This window comes from Mixophyes fleayi, chromosome 6 (assembly GCF_038048845.1).
Source record: "Mixophyes fleayi isolate aMixFle1 chromosome 6, aMixFle1.hap1, whole genome shotgun sequence".
Classification (NCBI taxonomy): Eukaryota; Metazoa; Chordata; class Amphibia; order Anura; family Limnodynastidae; genus Mixophyes; species Mixophyes fleayi.
In genome coordinates this window covers 49,973,285-49,992,249 of record NC_134407.1, presented here as the reverse complement: position 1 = coordinate 49,992,249, position 18,965 = coordinate 49,973,285, and the positions used below count along the sequence as shown (strand labels likewise).

The 18,965-nt window shown below is 37.4% G+C and overlaps 1 protein-coding gene across 3 annotated transcripts in view; it reads right to left on the bottom strand.

The window, feature by feature from the left end:
• LOC142161143 (solute carrier family 22 member 15-like) overlaps positions 1-18,965 on the bottom strand; it is a 128,487-nt gene that overhangs the window by 27,349 nt on the left and 82,173 nt on the right. The window contains exon 10 of one of the 3 annotated variants that reach the window (XM_075216438.1): positions 2,065-2,224. The exons of the other annotated variants lie outside the window; for them this stretch is intronic. Coding sequence (XP_075072539.1) covers positions 2,080-2,224 — 145 coding nt within the window. The 3' untranslated portion in view covers positions 2,065-2,079. Of the gene's footprint in view, positions 1-2,064; positions 2,225-18,965 lie in introns of those variants that run through there. 3 annotated transcript variants of the gene reach the window in all.

The following is an 18,965-nucleotide window of genomic DNA, read 5'->3' as shown; positions in this document are numbered from 1 at the left end:
CTTCACAAGGCACTGCATCAATATTCACAGTAATAGTAAAGCTACAGTAATACCATCACGTATAGCACTCTAGCCAACCTCAAAAATGACAGCTCAGGGGAGGGAATAAAATAAAATGAAAAAAACAAAACATATAGTTTACATACTAGGTACCCTTATATGAGATAACATTTTCTATAATGCACAAACAAATATGACAAACATTCTTGAATAGGACTTAAAAGGCATTTGTAATTTGGTGTTTTACTTTTCAGAAGGGAGAAAAGCAACAGGTCTTCCTTTTTCCCATACTGCTATATCTCCTGGAAGCTATTTTGTGTGCAAAAAATGCTTCCTACATCAGCTGCATTACAGCAAAACCAATTTAAAATGAACATAAAGGGTAAATAAATTTATAGTTTAACAACCTGATCAGACAAAGTAACGTACCCGGGAGAGAACGGAGTAGTTTAAGTCAGGCCAGGGGGTATATTTACTAAACTGCGGGTTTGAACAAGTGGAGATGCTGCCTATAGCAACCAATCAGATTCTAGTTATCATTTATTCAGCACATTCTACAAAATGACAGCTAGAATCTTATTAGTTGTCATAGGCAACATCACCACTTTTTCAAACCCACAGCTTGATAAATTTACCCCCAGGTTCCAGGTTGGTCACTGTGCGTATGTTACCATATAATAATATTTTATCAAGCACAATAACCAATATATCTCTCATGAAATGAAATGTTAAAGTCTATATTTTGTTCAATAAACAGGTAAGATGAGTTGAATGCCTTATGATAAACGGCATATAACATATGCATCCAGTATGTGTCATCATGTCTCCATCACCTCCTCCCCATGAAGTGGAATATCAATGTGGCCAATCCCCATACCTCTATATATTACATGCTAAACAGAGAAATGGATGCAACATACAATCATCTAACAAGGGTGAAATTGGAAAGAGTTGTAATGACGGCACTGCACCTCAGTTCATTATTAATCATTAGCCACTACAATGTTTAAATAGTCTGAAAGCAGTGTACGTGTTATTACCTTCTAGTTCACATGGAGAATAAAAATGTTTAGACAGCAACAAACTGGAAAAGTGATTTGATAAAAAGAAAAGTAGAATATCTGACATTTGAACTGATAAAAGGGAGTTTTCCAGAACACATTTGTAAAACCTGGAGCTATCAGAGCAAAGAAAGAAATGCTGGCAACAATGGATTACAGAGAGATAGCGCGATCTAGGAACTACTTCAGCGGGCTGTTCCGTCGATACAAGGTCATGCTTTGTGTTTAGTCATAGAAATACTTACCCCAGCTAACTCTGAAAGCAAGAAAAACAAATTACTGTCTATCAAGCCGTGAGATGCAGGGTAACTGAGGGTAATAACACAAAGTAGAAATAATATTACAGTGCTCTTTTTATAACATTCCCCCTTATAACGCCACCCTCACTCAGCATCAGGAATATTCTATACAAAAACACATAAACATGTATGAATTCTACTAAAGTTTCCCTCAGTTTTATGCTGTTCTTATAAAGAAGATATATTTTATTTATCAGCAACATATTTCTCAGCTAAGAGGGAGGGCAACAAACGTAACAAACACAAGACAAACAAATGTTGTATGGAAAACTCTGCTTTGAAGTATGAATGTAAAACTCCACCTAAAATGTCAAATTACACAATAACTCCCCCAAAACTAGCAAAACTATTGGGATCCTTTTACAGCCCCCCTCCCCCATTTGGTAGAAACCTCTACATTCTGTTGATGATCCTGCCTTGAATAGGAATCCCCTATTTAGCAGTTTTGATAGATGGGGGACAGGAGTTCACTGCACAAATAACAATTTTAGGAGTTCTTAAAAAAAGCAGAATGTTAACATAGGTAGAAATATAGCTTCCTTAAGATGTTACATTGGAAAAGGGTTCAGAGGGGTCAAGCCAGACAGAAAGTGTTGATTCAAGAACAAGGGCTCACTCTATACAGCAAAAATTAAGACCTTTTACTATACAAACTCTACACTTGGTTTATAAATATTACAAGGTAAAGTTAGTAACTATACCTGGTATTTTCCAGCAAATTACACATCAATTGCATATTCAATGGAATACAATTGGGGTACACCGAGATGAGAAAGGACTTCTATACGATAATGAATATTAGTTGACAATACTTTGAGTAGCAGCACACAGTGCCAGAAAGCAGTACCACACAGGAATAAAATCCTGTGAATACAAAAGAGGGGGTACATACATGTAATGCAAACATAGTATGACCATTGTATAAGTTACAAGTTATATTACATATTGATACTTGGTATAATATTGGCCACTAAAAATGTTCAAGGTCAATACAAAGATGGTCTATTAAACTCTTCATAGGAAGAATCATACAGAAGACAAGGGGGTATATTTACTAAATTGCGGGTTTGATATTGTGGAGATGTCACCTTTAGCAACCATTCAGATTCTAGCTGTCTTTTTGTAGAATGTATTAAATAAATGATAGCTAGAATCTGATTGGCTGCTATAGGCAACATCTCCACTTTCTCAAACCTGCAGTTTAGCAAATATACCACAAGGGGCAAGCACTTGCAAATGGAAGAAAGATTGTTTCAGCAACATAGGAATGGGGTTCTTTACTGGAAGGTTTGTTAAGCTGTGGAAGTTCCTTACCATATGAGTTAATAATAAAATTCACAAACACATTTTAAGCAAGGATTGGAGGCCTTTCTTACAAGAAATCTGCAGCTATAATTAATATGGGGCACTTGGGATAATAGATCCAGGAAATTTGTCCGATTACCATTCCAGGGGTCAGGGAGTACACCCCCCATAGGGATTAATTGGTAATTATCACACTGAGATTTTTGTTTACCTTTCTGTGGATCAAAATAATCACAATTTATGAACAGGTTGAATTTAATGAAATTGTATCTTTTTTTCAACTTTACTATGTAAGTGCTCCTTCTGTCAATAAACTGTATCTCCAAACACTCATATTAACATTCTGTCATAGAATGTACATTAAGAGATTTCTAACATAAGACATTAACAAAAAGGCTTTCTCCACCTGAAGCACATATGGCAATGAATTACAGAATAATATCAAATTAAGTGTACTGAAAAAGAAGAGATTGTCTCATTATACTAATGACTGCTAAAATAAAAGGTCATAATGGTATAAATTGTAACGCACAGCCCATAAGTGGCAATAATCTAACAATGGTAGAAGACTCCTTGGATACAGAACCTCGCGGAAAAGCTGATAATTATAATTAAACTTTGGGGCTGTCAAGATATTTCAACAAAATGAATAAAGATACATCTCCAGCAATAGCTCAGAACAGCAGAAGACAAGTTGAAAATAGAGAAATTTAATGAGCCACAGAACAATTATGCTCATATTGTTTTAGAACCCTTTTTAGACATTTCTTCACATTAGGATTGTGACATTATAAATGTACTGCATAGAACTGTGATGTTTCATGCACAGGAGTTAGTGACAAGCCTTCTCTACACATCTGTAGACAGAGACAAAGTAATGCATAGTTTACTGTAGAGTCCTGGGGCAAAATGTATCAAGCTGCAATTTGGGATTTTCAGCAATTTTCTTGGGCAAGTTTAAACTTGCCGATGTATTAAAGTGCGAGTTGACTGAAAATCTATGTCCAAAATCGCTAAAAATCGCAGTCCCGACGTTTTGCCATAATACAAGTCACCATATGTATGAAGCTGCGATTTTGCAAACCCGTCTGAGATTAATGTGAGAACACACTGCTTTGGATAGGCGAGATAAGAAAAAACATCAGTTTTCCACTGGCAAATGTTAACATAACAGGAGGCACAATACAAGTTTAACTCAATCATGATTTCTGGTTTAGAGGGGCGCAAAAATGATTATTAATTATCTTCCAGGGGAAAAATTATTAGATAAATAAATTAGTGGGCCAAATTTCATTAATGATTACATGTATGGGAATGTTGATTTATTATATTATAGTGGCATACTATTTAATTATCATTGGAGCAATAAATATATTTTTCTGATGTGTGCAACGCTTATTATTTCCAGATGACGACACCATTTAAAGTACATAGTTGTGGCACTACAAGTGGCAGTATGCAAATGAGCATAAGTGCCACTGTATTGCCACAACTATTTACTTTAAATGGTGAACCCATTGTATGATTTTATCTCATCAATTTGTATGTATTCTACAAACATTTACCAAATATATTGCTTTATTTTCCTGGCTTGCTACTGTGTTTTTCAGTCATGTAATTATATTATCAAGGATAGTTTTTGTTGCTCTACAAAAAAGCTCTGCCATGTTCTCTGCATTGGGTACATTTGACTAAAGAGCAGCTTTGTGTCATATCTCAGAGAAATGAAAACAAAACTACTTCCACACAGAGAAAGCAATAGTAGTATATTTAGTAAAAGTTGCAGTAGGGTATACATAAAGCAATGCATAAGGACAACTAAAAAGGTGAAAATAACCTTTAATGACACTGCAGAAGCACATCAGCATTTAACAAAGTGCAAGATCAAAGTATAGATTCCAGACACGGAGGCGTATATGGGTTGGGGTAAGCCCTAATCTATAGGGAAGGGACCTAAATAAAATTGTAATGTTGGCCCAGCTCGTACAACACCAAATAAAACCTCTACGGAAAGGTAACTTTAAAACCTCTTTAACAGACTGAAGTTGTAACGCAATCCTATACAATGCTTTGTCTCTCTGTGAGACTCTTCCTGGTAGGGTACATGTGTTGTGTTAAGAGCCATCACCGCAATGTGTGGTTGCGTACATTTCTGGGTACTACAGTACTCCAACGTCACAGGTTTTCCTGCGCAGCTCTAAGGGGTGCAAGGAAAAATCTACTGTCTTGGATCACTGCGGAGTGCCTTCACGACCTATCCGGAGTCACTCCGCGGCACATCACACAGAGTTGCATCAATCCTTAGGGGTAAATCTATCAAGCTGAAGGTTTGAAAAAGTGGAGATGTTGCCTACAGCAACCAGAATCCAGCTGTCATTTTGTAGAATGTACTAAATAAATGACAGCTAGAATCTGATTGGTTGCTATAGACAACATCTCTACTTTTTCAAACCAGCAGCTTGATAAATATACCCCTTAGTGTCCTGGCACCTATACAGTCATAACAAAAAAGTAATAATATATATATATATATATATATATATATATATATATATATATATATATATATATATATATATATATATATATATATACACGCACACATACATACATACATACATACATGCAACAGAAAACAGGCAGGGTGCCTCAAAGTGTGATATCAAAATGTACAGGTTGAAAAAGGTAATAATATGCGTACCGTAAGCTAAGCAGCAGTGAATATCAAAGCAAAGATGGAGTAGCCTCTGTTCTGGTCTGATTCCTCCAAATCTCCATAAATCAGCACAGCAATATAGGGAGAACAAACATAGTGTAACACTGCAATAGATGATACTTCTAATGAGGGTGACGCACCTCTAAACACCAATGTTCTATAGGGTGTGTGGGACCTAGATCCCTGTTTTTAAGTACAGATATCCTCTTGGCCCATTAGAGTTCTATGAGGCTTGATATGAAATGCAGTAACCTCCAGCTCCGGACATCAGGAGAAATGTCCGGAGCTGGAGGTTACTGCATTTCATATCAAACCTCATAGAACTCTAATGGGCCAAGAGGATATCTGTACTTAAAAACAGGGATCTAGGTCCCACACACCCTATAGAACATTGGTGTTTAGAGGTGCGTCACCTTCATTAGAAGTATCATCTATTGCGGTGTTACACTATGTTTGTTCTCCCTATATTGCTGTGCTGATTTATGGAGATTTGGAGGAATCAGACCAGAACAGAAGCTACTCCATCTTTGCTTTGATATTCACTGCTGCTTACCTTACGGTACGCATATTATTACCTTTTTCAACCTGTACATTTTGATATCACACTATGAGGCGCCCTGCCTGTTTTCTGTTGTAGTTATCCCCTTTGTCCAGACTGACCATCTGGTTCCAGGCTCTCGAGGCTGCCACTCATACAGGAGTCAAGTGCTGATCAATGTGGAAGTCATATTTGGGACTTTTTATATACCGGTATATGTTATCTGAGATATTGATTTTAAAACATACGCAGCGGTGACTAGCGCCATACATATCTTTTTGTTTGATACATACATACATACATACATACACTCACACACACATACATATATGTATGTACACACACACACACATATACATTTGCTGTCTCTTTGTCACTCTACTGCTGGTGACACATTCTAGTATTCCACATTACTGCAAACATCCCTCAGCTAAAGTTAATGCTGCAGCATTGTCTGACAGCTCTATACTGACTAATAGTACGAATAAGTCTTTCCTAGCTCACAATCCGTATCACTCACAGCTCCTATTTGTACCTATTAATGAAGATTTTGTGTTATACCTCTTTCGGCTTTTCCCTTGTTCCTCTTCACCTGTCACCAAGCGTCATGTAGTATTAACTTTTTTTTTTTTTTTTTTTACAATTCAGCCTCCTGATTAGGAGAGATCACATAAACTTATAAAGCCTAGTTTTAATATACCAGTATGCAATGTGGAAAATGGAGAAAAATATACCCTCCAACAGTCCCCATTTTAGCTGGACAGTTCCAATTTCTGGCAGCAAAAATTTGAGTACATATCATTTTGCAAAACTGGATATGACTGGGTGGATCCAGGGGCATTACCTGGGCAGACTGGAGTCATGGCCAATCCTTATTTCTGGGACGTTGGGAGGTGTGGGACCACTATCATTATTTATCTATTTATATAGAGTCACCATATTATGCAGCGCTGTGCAGAGAATATTTCATCACTCACATAAGTCCTTGTCCCACTGGAGCTTACAATCTAAACACTCTGCCACACAAACACACAGACTAGGTCCCATCCAAACAATATCTACCAGTAAGTTTGACTGGTACGCCCAGAGGAAACACAGACAAAACATGAGGAGAACATACCGCCTAGCAGATTATGATGTGAAAACTTAAGGAAACACAGTACTTCTATACCATGGGCTCATAAATCTAAAACAGGTGACATCATTGTTAAATGAATCTACACAACTGGGCAGGCTTAAATAATAATGCGTGAAGGGTATGGTTAATTGGAAAGAACCAGATAATGAACAGCATTTTTCTTAAAACTACACTATAGCCTGGAGATAATGAGCCCCTCCCCCTAACCAGAGCAGTACACTGTGGTCTAACATACTTACAGTACCAAGCAATTTTTCTTATAGGCTGTACAATAATGATTTTATGTGCAGATTATATATCAAACTATAAATAAGTGTTAAGACCATACACATAACATTTATTACAGCTTATGATATTGCTCGAGGATAGGTGTTGGTTACATAGCCAATATATTCAATGTTTAAGTCCAAGTAGGTAATAGAAATATATTAATAATAATGATAATATACAAACAAAAAAAAAACACATCATAGAGATATAATTAAAACAAAAAGTATTGACAATAATGAGGATAATGACTATAGAGAACATAAAAAGAAATACAAATATTAAACAAAATAAAAAGGCATACAATATCCAGCATTATTTCCAGATGGGGACACCAATAAGGTTAATCACTTGTAAGGGTAAGCTAATGGTGCTTGTAAAAGTTCAAATGGCTTTTCCACTCAGCTCTTTCAATTTAAACACATTTTTACACAACTCAAAATATGATGTACTCTACACAAGTCTATGATAAACAGTCCAATAACCAGAAAAAGCAGAACATAAAAATACCCAACCATATAGCCCCATAAGGTCACAATATAGTGCTTTAATGCCCTCACAGATACACACCCCGGTTCCCCCCCCCCCACCAAGAACTTGACTTTCAATCTCTGCATCAGAGATGTGTTAGGACTTGGGATAGTTGTATAGCTTGAGCTAGGTTTAAGGATAGGACTTGTGCTTGGTTATGGCTTGCACTTGAAGATAACCAGTCATTCAAAAAAAAAATATATATTTTCCATAATGCCTTGTGCATTATGTATTACATAAGGAGAACAAAATCACCCACTGCTCCTTCTGCTGGAAAAGAGCATGAAATGTTTCACAGTACTATATGTAATTGGTGATGGCTGCGGAGATCCATACTTGCTTCTGGGGCAGCTTACTCCTATGTCACAATTCCCCCCGAATGGGTGTAAAAGCAACACTTGGGGTTGTGTCAAATTTAGGATTTTGGCATTTGGTTAATGTTAGGACTATACAAGGGATCGGCTTAAAGCTTACTATAAATTTAGCTTAGTTTTTTTTTTTTGTTTTGTTTTTTTCATTTGACCAAGGACATTTTAGGATTACCTTGGTTGAGACTGGCTTCAAAAACAGAGGGGATTTGTCTTACTATGACACCATGAACTTAAGATCGAAGCAATTTTATGTCTGTCAATTCTTACTGAGAAGTTTAATTATGGGCCCAGTGCAATTGCCGCTTTTGCCCTGTATACAGTACCCGCATGATAGACAGATCATCAATGATGGTGATATCATGGTGCTTAAATTATACAGATGCAGCTACAAAGCTGAGCAGGAGAATTAGCTACACAGAACCATGATCAATAAATACTCCATATGACAGCATCTAGCAGGAAAGTGCACGTATTTTAAAAAAACAAAACAGCAAGGGATTCAAGGGTGGTATATATGTATAATCATAAATATAACAGTGCATTTTATATATTCTGAAACATTAAACAGCCGATCATTACATCAGAAAAACCAAAAAAAATTAAATCATAAAAACATGTACAAGAAGTTTAACAAAAAAAATGAAATTTTCCCCTGCGAAAACAAAGCCTTAGTCACGGCAGCTAAAGTCACCACATACTGTATCCTGTGGAACACCACTGCACTGCTGAGCATTACTGAAGCAAATCTCGCCACCATACGGATTTCCCACACTATAAATTTCATGCTTTTCTCAAACAATGTATTTTCTCTTGACAAGAAATTCTACTTCACTTTTCTTATAGTTACACAGTCATATATTCCCTAAAGTCTAAATGCCACTTTCAACTTGCTTTCTTCGGCCATTTTTACCAACTCACCCTTCCTCCTTCACATCAGATGACTTTATTACCTACTTGAAAGACAAGATAAACACTATGGGAAAAAAATATATCTTTATGCCAGACCCTGCAAACACCACCTAACTTATAGATTCCTCAATCTACCCTAATTTTCTTCTACTGTGCGACTGAGGATGAGTTCTCTTGTTTGAAACCACAACATGCCCCTTCAATCTCATCCCCTTCTCAACTTCTCTGCTTCTTTTCACCCACTGTTTGCCCTGTTCTAACATACCTCTTCAATCCCTCTCACTACTAGCACAGTCTCTTACTCCTTCAAACACACACTAATTTCTCCAGTCCTGAAAAAAACATCTTTCAGCCTAACCTCTCTCCAACTACTGCCCCATCTCTTATCCTCTATACCTCCTGCTCTATTTATTTTCCACCTTTTGCATCCAAAATACAAACTCTTTTTTTTCTCCTATAACCCCCTCCTTGACCATCTTCAATCTGGATTCCAGACCCAAAATTCCAATTAGAATGCCTTTAAAAACGTGACCAATGATTTACTCACAGCAAAGTCCAATAACCGCTTTTCCTTATTCATTTTCCTGGACATCTCGGCCACTTTTCACACGGCTAAATCACCCTTTTCTCCTGCACACCCTTTACTCCACTGGCCTTCAAGACACAGCTCTTTCATGGCTCACATCCTAGATATCCAACTTCATCTCCACATCTGACACATGCTCCTCTCTATTTGATGAGGTCCCAAAAGTATCTGTTCTTGGCCCTCAGAGCTTCTTGCTGTACAACTCTTCTCTGTGAATAAACCCATTCATTGGCCTCCAGTATCATTTCTACACACAGAACACCCAAACCCACCTTTCCAACTCTACATTTCTTCCCAATAAATCATTTGCCTATACGCTATCTTCAAAAGAATATCCAAACACTATCTGAAGTTCAACATGTCCAAAATGGAAGTTATCTCAGAGTAATCGCTTCCCCTTAAAGCTCCCTCACTGTCAATAACACTATCATTTCCGCTATCAATTCCACTGCCTTGTTGTTCTACTTGACCTTGCCCTCTGCTTTGCTCCTCACATCCATACTCTTAAAATCCTGCCATGTCCAGCTATAAAACATTGCCAGACTAAAGTTCTAATCCGTTGCCTTGTAATCTCCAGCCTTCTCCTGACATTCCCCTCACCCAAACACTTACAAAAAATATTCGCTGAGGAAGCCACTCAACAGTGGGAAACTGCCTTTGGGATTATACATACGCAAAGTCACACTTATTTTATAGATTATTTTTATTTATTTCTTATCTATTGTACATGATTTATTCCATATTACAATTATTTTATTTAAAAATCTATGTTCTGGTTTATTAACTTTTCTGCTATACTGCTAGAGTTATATATTAATTTTAGATATATGTGATTAGAATTGCATCTATCATATTAATTTCCATACAGATTTACTGTGACATATTATTGTTTATATGTATATATCATTATATATGACAATTTTACCAAGATTTAAGTTACATGCTAATTGGCTAGCACTTCTGCCTCACAGCACTGAGGTCATGAGTTCGATTCCCGACCATGGCCTTATCTGTGTGGAGTTTGTATGTTCTCCCCTTGTTTGCGTGGGTTTACTCTGGGTGCTTCGGTTTCCTCCCACATTCCAAAAACATACAGGTAGGTTAATTGGCCCTAGTCTGTCTGTGTTTTAGGGAATTTAGACTGTGAGCTCCAATGGGGCAGGGACTGATGTGAGTGAGTCCTCTGAACAGCGCTGCGGAATTAGTGGCTCTATATATATAAATAAATGATGATGATGATTATCCATTTCTCTTTCTTCTAATTTCTACCCTTATTGATCTGACTGTCATTCTTCCTCTGATTTCTTGACCCCCTTCCCTCCCCCTCAACTATTCCAAACATTTCTTAATTACAAAACTTCCCAAAATTATACTATCAAACTATCTCTATCCCATTTTTAAAAGTACTGTATAATATATATACACAATATTCTGTATGTATATATATATATATATATATATATATATATATATATATATATATATACACATACATATACACACACAATATATATATATATATATATATATATATATATATATATATACACATACATATAAATTTAAATTATTTGTGTGTATATGTTTGTATGTATTAGTGTGTGCATATATATATATATATATATATATATATATATATATTTATATTATATCCCCTTAATCTATTTTTTCCCCTAATCCATACCCCTTTTTTACTAGGTTTAATAGGAGAAAGAACCCATGTTTGTAGAGTATACACACACCCTCCCAGAATACTACCGGTACCTGAAACATTCTGTTTCCTCTTCAATCCATCATAAAAGTTGCTGCGAGACTGCGCTTTCCCGCTCGCCATTCCACGTTTTCCACTTTGCAAATCCCTATACTGGCTCCTCATAATAACCAGAAACCAATTGAAAATCTTCACCTACAAAGCCCTCAATAACACTTCTTACACCTTAACCCTCATTTCCAAATACTCTCCCCCTCTCATAATCACCACTCACTTCCACCTAGAGGATTCCCGTTCCGCTACCTACTTATTGAATTCTTCAGAACTTTAAAAGTTCGCGGAAAATCCATCTGTTCTAAACATTAGAACACTTGTTGAGATCTTGCATTTTACTATTTACACCATTTCCTAGTGGCCAGTGCTGAGCATCACAATGACCTTTTACAAATACACTACAATATTAATTATAATACTCCATTATTGCACACTGCAAGGAATTTAATGCCCTCACAGATCCAGGAGGAGGAGGCAGTGCACTGTGCTCTCCCTCCTTCATCCATGTGGTCCTTTTGAAGGCTGCTATTTCATCTTGCCTATCACTGCTTTAAAAGTGTAATATATCCCTTGGACAAGGGCATGATTTCTCAAATATACAGTATTCTTCTCACTTCTGCCCTTTCCTCTCCAAATCCTCATGAAGACGAGTGGGAAAAAGACCTTGGTCCTCCCCCAGATGAAGAGGCTTGGGAGCATGAGACTGGGGATAGCTAAATGCTCTATATCAACTAAACTCAAGGAAACCTCCTACAAAATGTATTACCGTTGGTATTACACCCCCACAAGACACCATAGAATGTTTCCCTCTTCCTCGCCCTACTGTTGGCGGGACTGTGGCCGCAGGAGTACGATGCTTCATATTTGGTGGTCCTGCCCGATGATCACCTCCTTCTGGGACTCACTCAATAGTCTCCTAACTACCCTATCTGAAGCCCCCATTCCGAAAGATCCTTGGGTATTATTTCTGTGTTACCCTCCTCAAGACCTGGACAAATTCTCCAAGAAATTAACTGCCCATATCCTGACAGCAGCCAAATCACTCATAGCCCTTAATTGGAAAAATAGCTCGCCTCCGTCCATTTTGGCTCTCAAAAGACAGATTTGGCATGTGACCGCCATGGAGGAGATTATGTCCAACCGCCCTGATAGAGGCCATATCTTCAATCAAGTATGGGCACCATGGCTAGGCGGGGAAGACGCATTTCCCCCCAACCCAACGCTTCCTCTGACCTGACCCATGTGCGATGACCATAACCCCTCCCGACATGCTTCCCCCCATTTGCTATGGGCTCAACTCACCCTAATTACCCTCCGAATACTTACAGTGCCTATCTTCGTGGCCCCCCAATCCCTTTTGTTCCTACATCCTACTTATATTGCTCTTTAAACAGTAAAAACTGGTCATTTTTGTCTAATGTTTTCCTAGTATGCGATATACCACAAAAACTGTTGTGATTTCATTGTGTATGTTACACAGTATTATTGTTTTGTTGCCTGTATTTTCTTGACTGACCATTGAAAATAAAAAATTATAAAAAAAAGTGTAATATATGAGTAACATGCTAAATGGGGATTGTATATATTTGGCAATTAAAATGTATGGCATAGTCTAATTTAAAGTTAGATGTTAACAAATTAAAAACATAAAAATATATATTGCAATAGCAACCCCCTCCACTTAATATACATGTTCACACCTAAATAGATATGACTATATTCCTGACATGAGAAATTGCCCACCATGCACAATACAAAGAGGAAGAAAATGGTTTTGCATCAGTTCAGATACAACAGTGGATCATCAGACAGTGATTTCTGTCTGTCTTTCCTGTGTAATGCAAGCAGAAAGACTGATTTGAGTACATACAGTAAATTCCCCTGCGTACGTAGGCGTCAGATGAAAGAAACAACCTAGTGTAGGCATTGTTCCCTAGGGTGCACATTAATGTGACAGCTCAGAGTGTAAACATCCATATCTGACACAATACATATTTAACCCTCGTAAACATCTGTACATGGCTAGGCTTAAAAACAATACAAACATTTTGTTCTGAAATTAACCATTCAGTGAAATACATTGGATATTAAAACTTTTTACATTAACTTTTAAATAGTCTGACAAGATATTATCAAAATTTCTTTCCTATATCTGTCGTACTGGATTTTGCTCCTAAAATAAATAATTATGGGGATTTTACTATTTCTTGTATTTGCATATACTCACTGAACAATACATACATGCCTCAATATCCGTTAAAAATATGACTGTTATTGATCATGTTGCAAAAAGCAGTCGGAAGATAATTTGGGTGTACATCACCTTCAAGTTGCACTTAAAGGCCCTAGTGAATACAGAAGAGATTCTGTTACATGGTTCATGTGCTCAACAGCTGAAAATCACTGATCCTGTCAGTCAGTGTTCAGGTAAACCGGCAGGATCAGCCAATGTGTGGCTCAATACATTTCCGGTTTCCTATTGTGCTTCTCACTAAAGTTTTTAGATTGACCATGCATAGTTGTTTACATTCTTTCCCCTTTGTATTTGAAACAAGGAGTCACATAACTTAGTTGCATGGAAACCTCTGCCCCTCAAGGACTGATTGATAGGCTGGTGCCCCTCCTGACCAGCCACTTTACTGCATAAAGCTCCGGATCTACAAATCCATTCCTCTCCTCCCTTCTCCATAATGTGTGCCAGCCTTATATTACTGACTGCATGTCACATGTATGGCACGCACCACATGACATGCATTCCGTCCCACGTGTACAGGAAGCTGAAGAGGCAGTTAAATGAGTCTGCTTATGAAAAGAACAGCCCTGGAATAAGGTAATTATGGAGGGAGGGATGTAATATTGGAGGTGTTGTTGGTTATTAATGGTGAGGGAGGGGGCTAATTATTTAATTGGGAGGTATTAATTTATTGGTGGAGGGAAAACTGGTGCCAATTTATTTGATTGGGGGGCTATGTAGTTTAAAAGTGGGGTCCGGGTAATACCTGTTAATGTAAGGTGGGGTGATGAGACTATTTAATGCTGGGGTGGTTTGAGGGCTATTTCTTGAATGTAGAGCTGAGTTTGTCAAGAGAGAGCTTATTCTAATATTGTGAAAACTAGTTAATGTCAGAGTATTTTGGGGAGAAATAGATCAATACAAGTATTATATTTAATAAATACATTTAATGGCAGGTTGTATGGGGGGTGGAGGGGTGGAGGATACGTCTATTTATTAAATGTGAAAGCTAATTAATTAATATTGGGGCTGATTGGGGGAAATGGGTGTGTTTATTAAATACGAATAGTATTAATTTAACATCAGAGCATGTTGGGGGGTAAAAGGTCTATGTATTATGAATGTTATTTTCATGGTAGGGAAATAATATTTATTAAATGTGAATGCTATTAATTTAATGTCAGGGATGGTTGCAGATAGGAAGGCCTAAATAATAAATGTGGGTGCTACTGATTTAAATTCGGGGCTGGTTAGGAACACTGAGAGGGTTCACTCATTGCTAGACTTTCCATATACCATGTATCTATCCCTTTTTCCAAACAGGGACTAAACACTCCAGGCCAGTTGAGTGGTATGTCCTGCTTTACACTGATATGTTATTGGGAGCTATGTACTAGCAGTGCAAGCAGCACGGTCTAAAATGATAACCTCTTATATGCTGTACACGCCCACCCTGGAAGTATTACATGGAAACCATCCTCAAAAAAATCCTGCTTTTGCCCTTGCAAGTGTATCCGGAATCTAGCTCTGTGTCATATCCAAGAGCAAAAAAAAAATTAAAGAATTCTGACTGATTGGTAACGATTTACTTAGCATCTTTGCTATCTGGTGAGGTCAGTTTCGTTTCATCTCTGAATAGTTTGGGAAATCTAAGTTAATTGCAATGGATGTGCTCTTTTCGAAGCCTACAGAAATAGAAAAAAGGAATTTAAAAATCTCCACAACTTATTTACAGCCTCTTTCAAAGAACACCATGCTTATTTCCTATACTCTGACCCATTTCCCTTCTGTCATATTAAAGGCATCACAGGGAAGAAAGAATGACAAAAATACATTACAGAATAGAAATAAATAGTACAGTTATCAGTATAGAATAAAGTATGAGCTCGTGCATCACATGACTAAGACCTCCATGACTTTGCATTTCATGACCAGGCCTAGTAGTAGTTATATTCATGGCAACTATGGCCTTGAATAGTGTTACAAGAAGTACATGTATTGGGGAACAGTCCCCAGTCCTACGTGTCCTTTGATACATCCCACTGCATTCCCCCACTACCACTAAATCACATTCAGCAGGATCATATCAATATCATATATAGAGCTGTGAACCATTGCCTTATCGTCCCTTGAATATACAAGGTATATACTAAATGGGAAATAAATATATACAAAGTAAACAGTACTTTTGTGTCTTCACAGTGTTTGTTAAAGTTATGGGGAGTAACTATAAATTCCTGGGCACAATTGTTACATTTTGAAGAGACTCCTGTTGCAACTTTATTATTGTCAGTCATCTCGGCAACACATGCAGTAATTTCTTTCCTATTTACTGACACCGTCAATATTACTGCAAGTGACCAGTGTAACATTATGCACCCCAGACCCACAGACTGCACATGCTATGCTATAATTAATATTGTTCCTTATATCCTCACAGGCTGCTAATTTTGAATGCAGCCAGACTAAGAAGGGCCACAGAGACCTGAATCATCTGAATCTCCATATTTAACTGGACTCCTTAAGAGTCATGTTGGTATATTTTTCAATATTTATTGACATATTAAAGTATTCTAAATTGCTTCCAGTTAAGAATGGGACTGGCTCCAAAATTAAGTCTAATAATACATACTCTAATGGTAATTGTAGTGATAAATGAGGAATTGTAAATAAGATCTCTAAATCATAACATAACTGTGAAGATAAGAGTCCAAAAAAAAATATGAAATTGTCATAGTTATAACATAGTCTGGGGTTAAAGTTCCCTGACACTGTGACCAGTAAAAAAGGAGTTCAATTGATATAATGGACAAATGTCCTTACTGCTTTCTCACATGTATTAGAGACATTACCACATCTGGGGGATGTTCCCTGATAACGATCTAAATTAAGGTTGTTACAAGTGGATGCTAGTATACAAAAGGTGTCAGTTGCATACCTCCCATCTGTCCCGATTTTGGTGGGACATTCAGATTTTCAAGCTGCAAAAGAGATGGGGCTTAACAAAAAGTTGATGGGAGTTTTACAAAAATATGCACATTTATGGGCAGGGTTTTATAGGAATGGGACAGGGCCAATTTTGTGAGTCTAAAAGTTGGGAGGTATACAGTTGATAATGTAGTGTTGACAACTACTGGGCTTATTTTGGGCTAAATTACATTGCTCTGTTTTGATCTATACAAATGCAATACAGTTTGATTTGGAACCATAGGAAGGCCAAAATGGTAACAAAGTGGCCTAGGTCAACGAATAGTCTAAATTCATCTCTGTTCAATGTCCTAGGTCAGTGGATCACAAACTTTCTCAGTTCGAGGCACCCCTAGAGTATCAATAATTTATTCAAGGCACCCCCTAAGCCAAAAAAATTACCAAGTAGTCCCCCGCCTTGCTTACCACCGGACTTAGCCATGGCACCCCTGTGAGATCACTGTGGCACCCCAGGGAGCCGTGGCACACAGTTTGGGAACCACTGTCCTAGGTAATACTAACTTTATTTTTGCTGCAAATGTGTAATGACTTAAATTTAGCTACCAAACTGGTATAAGCAAAAAATTTTAGAAACACAGTTTAACATAAAAAAAGTTTAATCATACATTCACAATTACTGTGAAAAACAAGCAATCTGTCTGACAATTGCCAAGGTAAAACTAGAAGCAAAATAATAAAAAGTCAGTAAGTGAATAATACTGACACACGCTACAGGTTAATGCATGGAGACAAAAAGAAATGACTATCTGCTGTAGATAAAAGCAGGAGTAATGCATCCCAAGTGGGGTATTTAAAAGATATATGGTTGCTAGAAGGATGAGCTTCACATTGGGTCAACTGTAGTGAAGGTCATCTTCTCAGGTCTTTGCTACAATGGGAGGAATATTTATACATATACATAAGTGATCACTTTTCCTTAAACGCTCATAGGCACTGTACCTTCGTTCTATTCCAGTGGACATTAAAATTCAACTTCGGTAGCTTCAAACCTTTAGCTAGAAGGCCATTTACCCTCATTAATTCTGGAATGAGACAGCATCAAAGCAATCCAACTTCATCAATAAATTAGGTGAAGATGTAAGAGGGTGACTTACAGTGGCTTGAAATCTAGCTCCTTCAATAAATTAGATAATTATGTATGAAGTGTCTCATAAGGGCTAGCATGTTCAAATATAGAATACCTATGCCAGAACTTGAATTCGTTTAATATTTTTTACTCTGCTCAAATGATAACGTTAAGACTTGCATAGGCAAAAGATAAACTGGGAAAAATATAAACTAATTAATATTAATTAAGCTGTACTTGTTATTTTTTTTGTGGGATGGACTACTGTAATAATGGAAAATCAGTCAACTGGGGATCTGCCACATCATATTGTGGAATATTACAGTAGATATAACATAGTAGCATACAATAACAGATGCTTTTAAAACATTATCATTTATTCAGAGTTCTGCTTGAATTGTTTGCACTGTCCACAATGTAAGTCATTTCCCAAGCTTAAAACATCCACGGCATAGTGTAAAACCAGCTTTGAAGAAATGCCAAGATGCATGGCATGACCAAAGCACATAGGATTTGCAGAGGAGCAGAAATTTGCACATGGAGCCAAGGGGAGTAGTTGGGCGGAGTGAAGCGTTCTTAGCAAAGAAAGTGCAAAAACAACATTTCCTATTGTGGAGCATGATTATTAAAATTAGACAAATGGTGAAGAGAACATATTTTTAGGGTTGTTCCTTTCCCCAGTTGTAGATCACTGTCACCATCAGGTTTGTTCATTAACACCTGGAGTCTTACACTTTTTGGGTAATGTGTAGCTGCTGCAGCACCTCTTTGCTTGCTACTCTGGTTGAACCGTTCATGACCTCTTACTATGGTTGCAGGTAAAGTACTGACGCAATGTCATGGGCTCACCGCGGGACGACCAGAGGATAGTACAAACTGTGTGCTTTAATCGGTTGGTTACAGGAACACAGTAGGGACAGACATGAGCAAGTAGTAGTGATGTTGGTTGGCTCATAGTTATTATAAGATCTGCTCCTTTAAGTGCATACATGCACCACTTGAAGGCAGTGAGGTTAACAAATTCATATTGACTAATAGTCCTTCTTTTATGCAGTTTTTACACATTGGGCTGGGGAGATAATCCAGCCACTGGTTCACTTAATGAAGCAAGGCTGACCCTCTTATTTATGCACAATGGTCATGCTGGTCACTGTAATTTCATTTTACATTTACTTGAGTGGCTGGGAGGCTT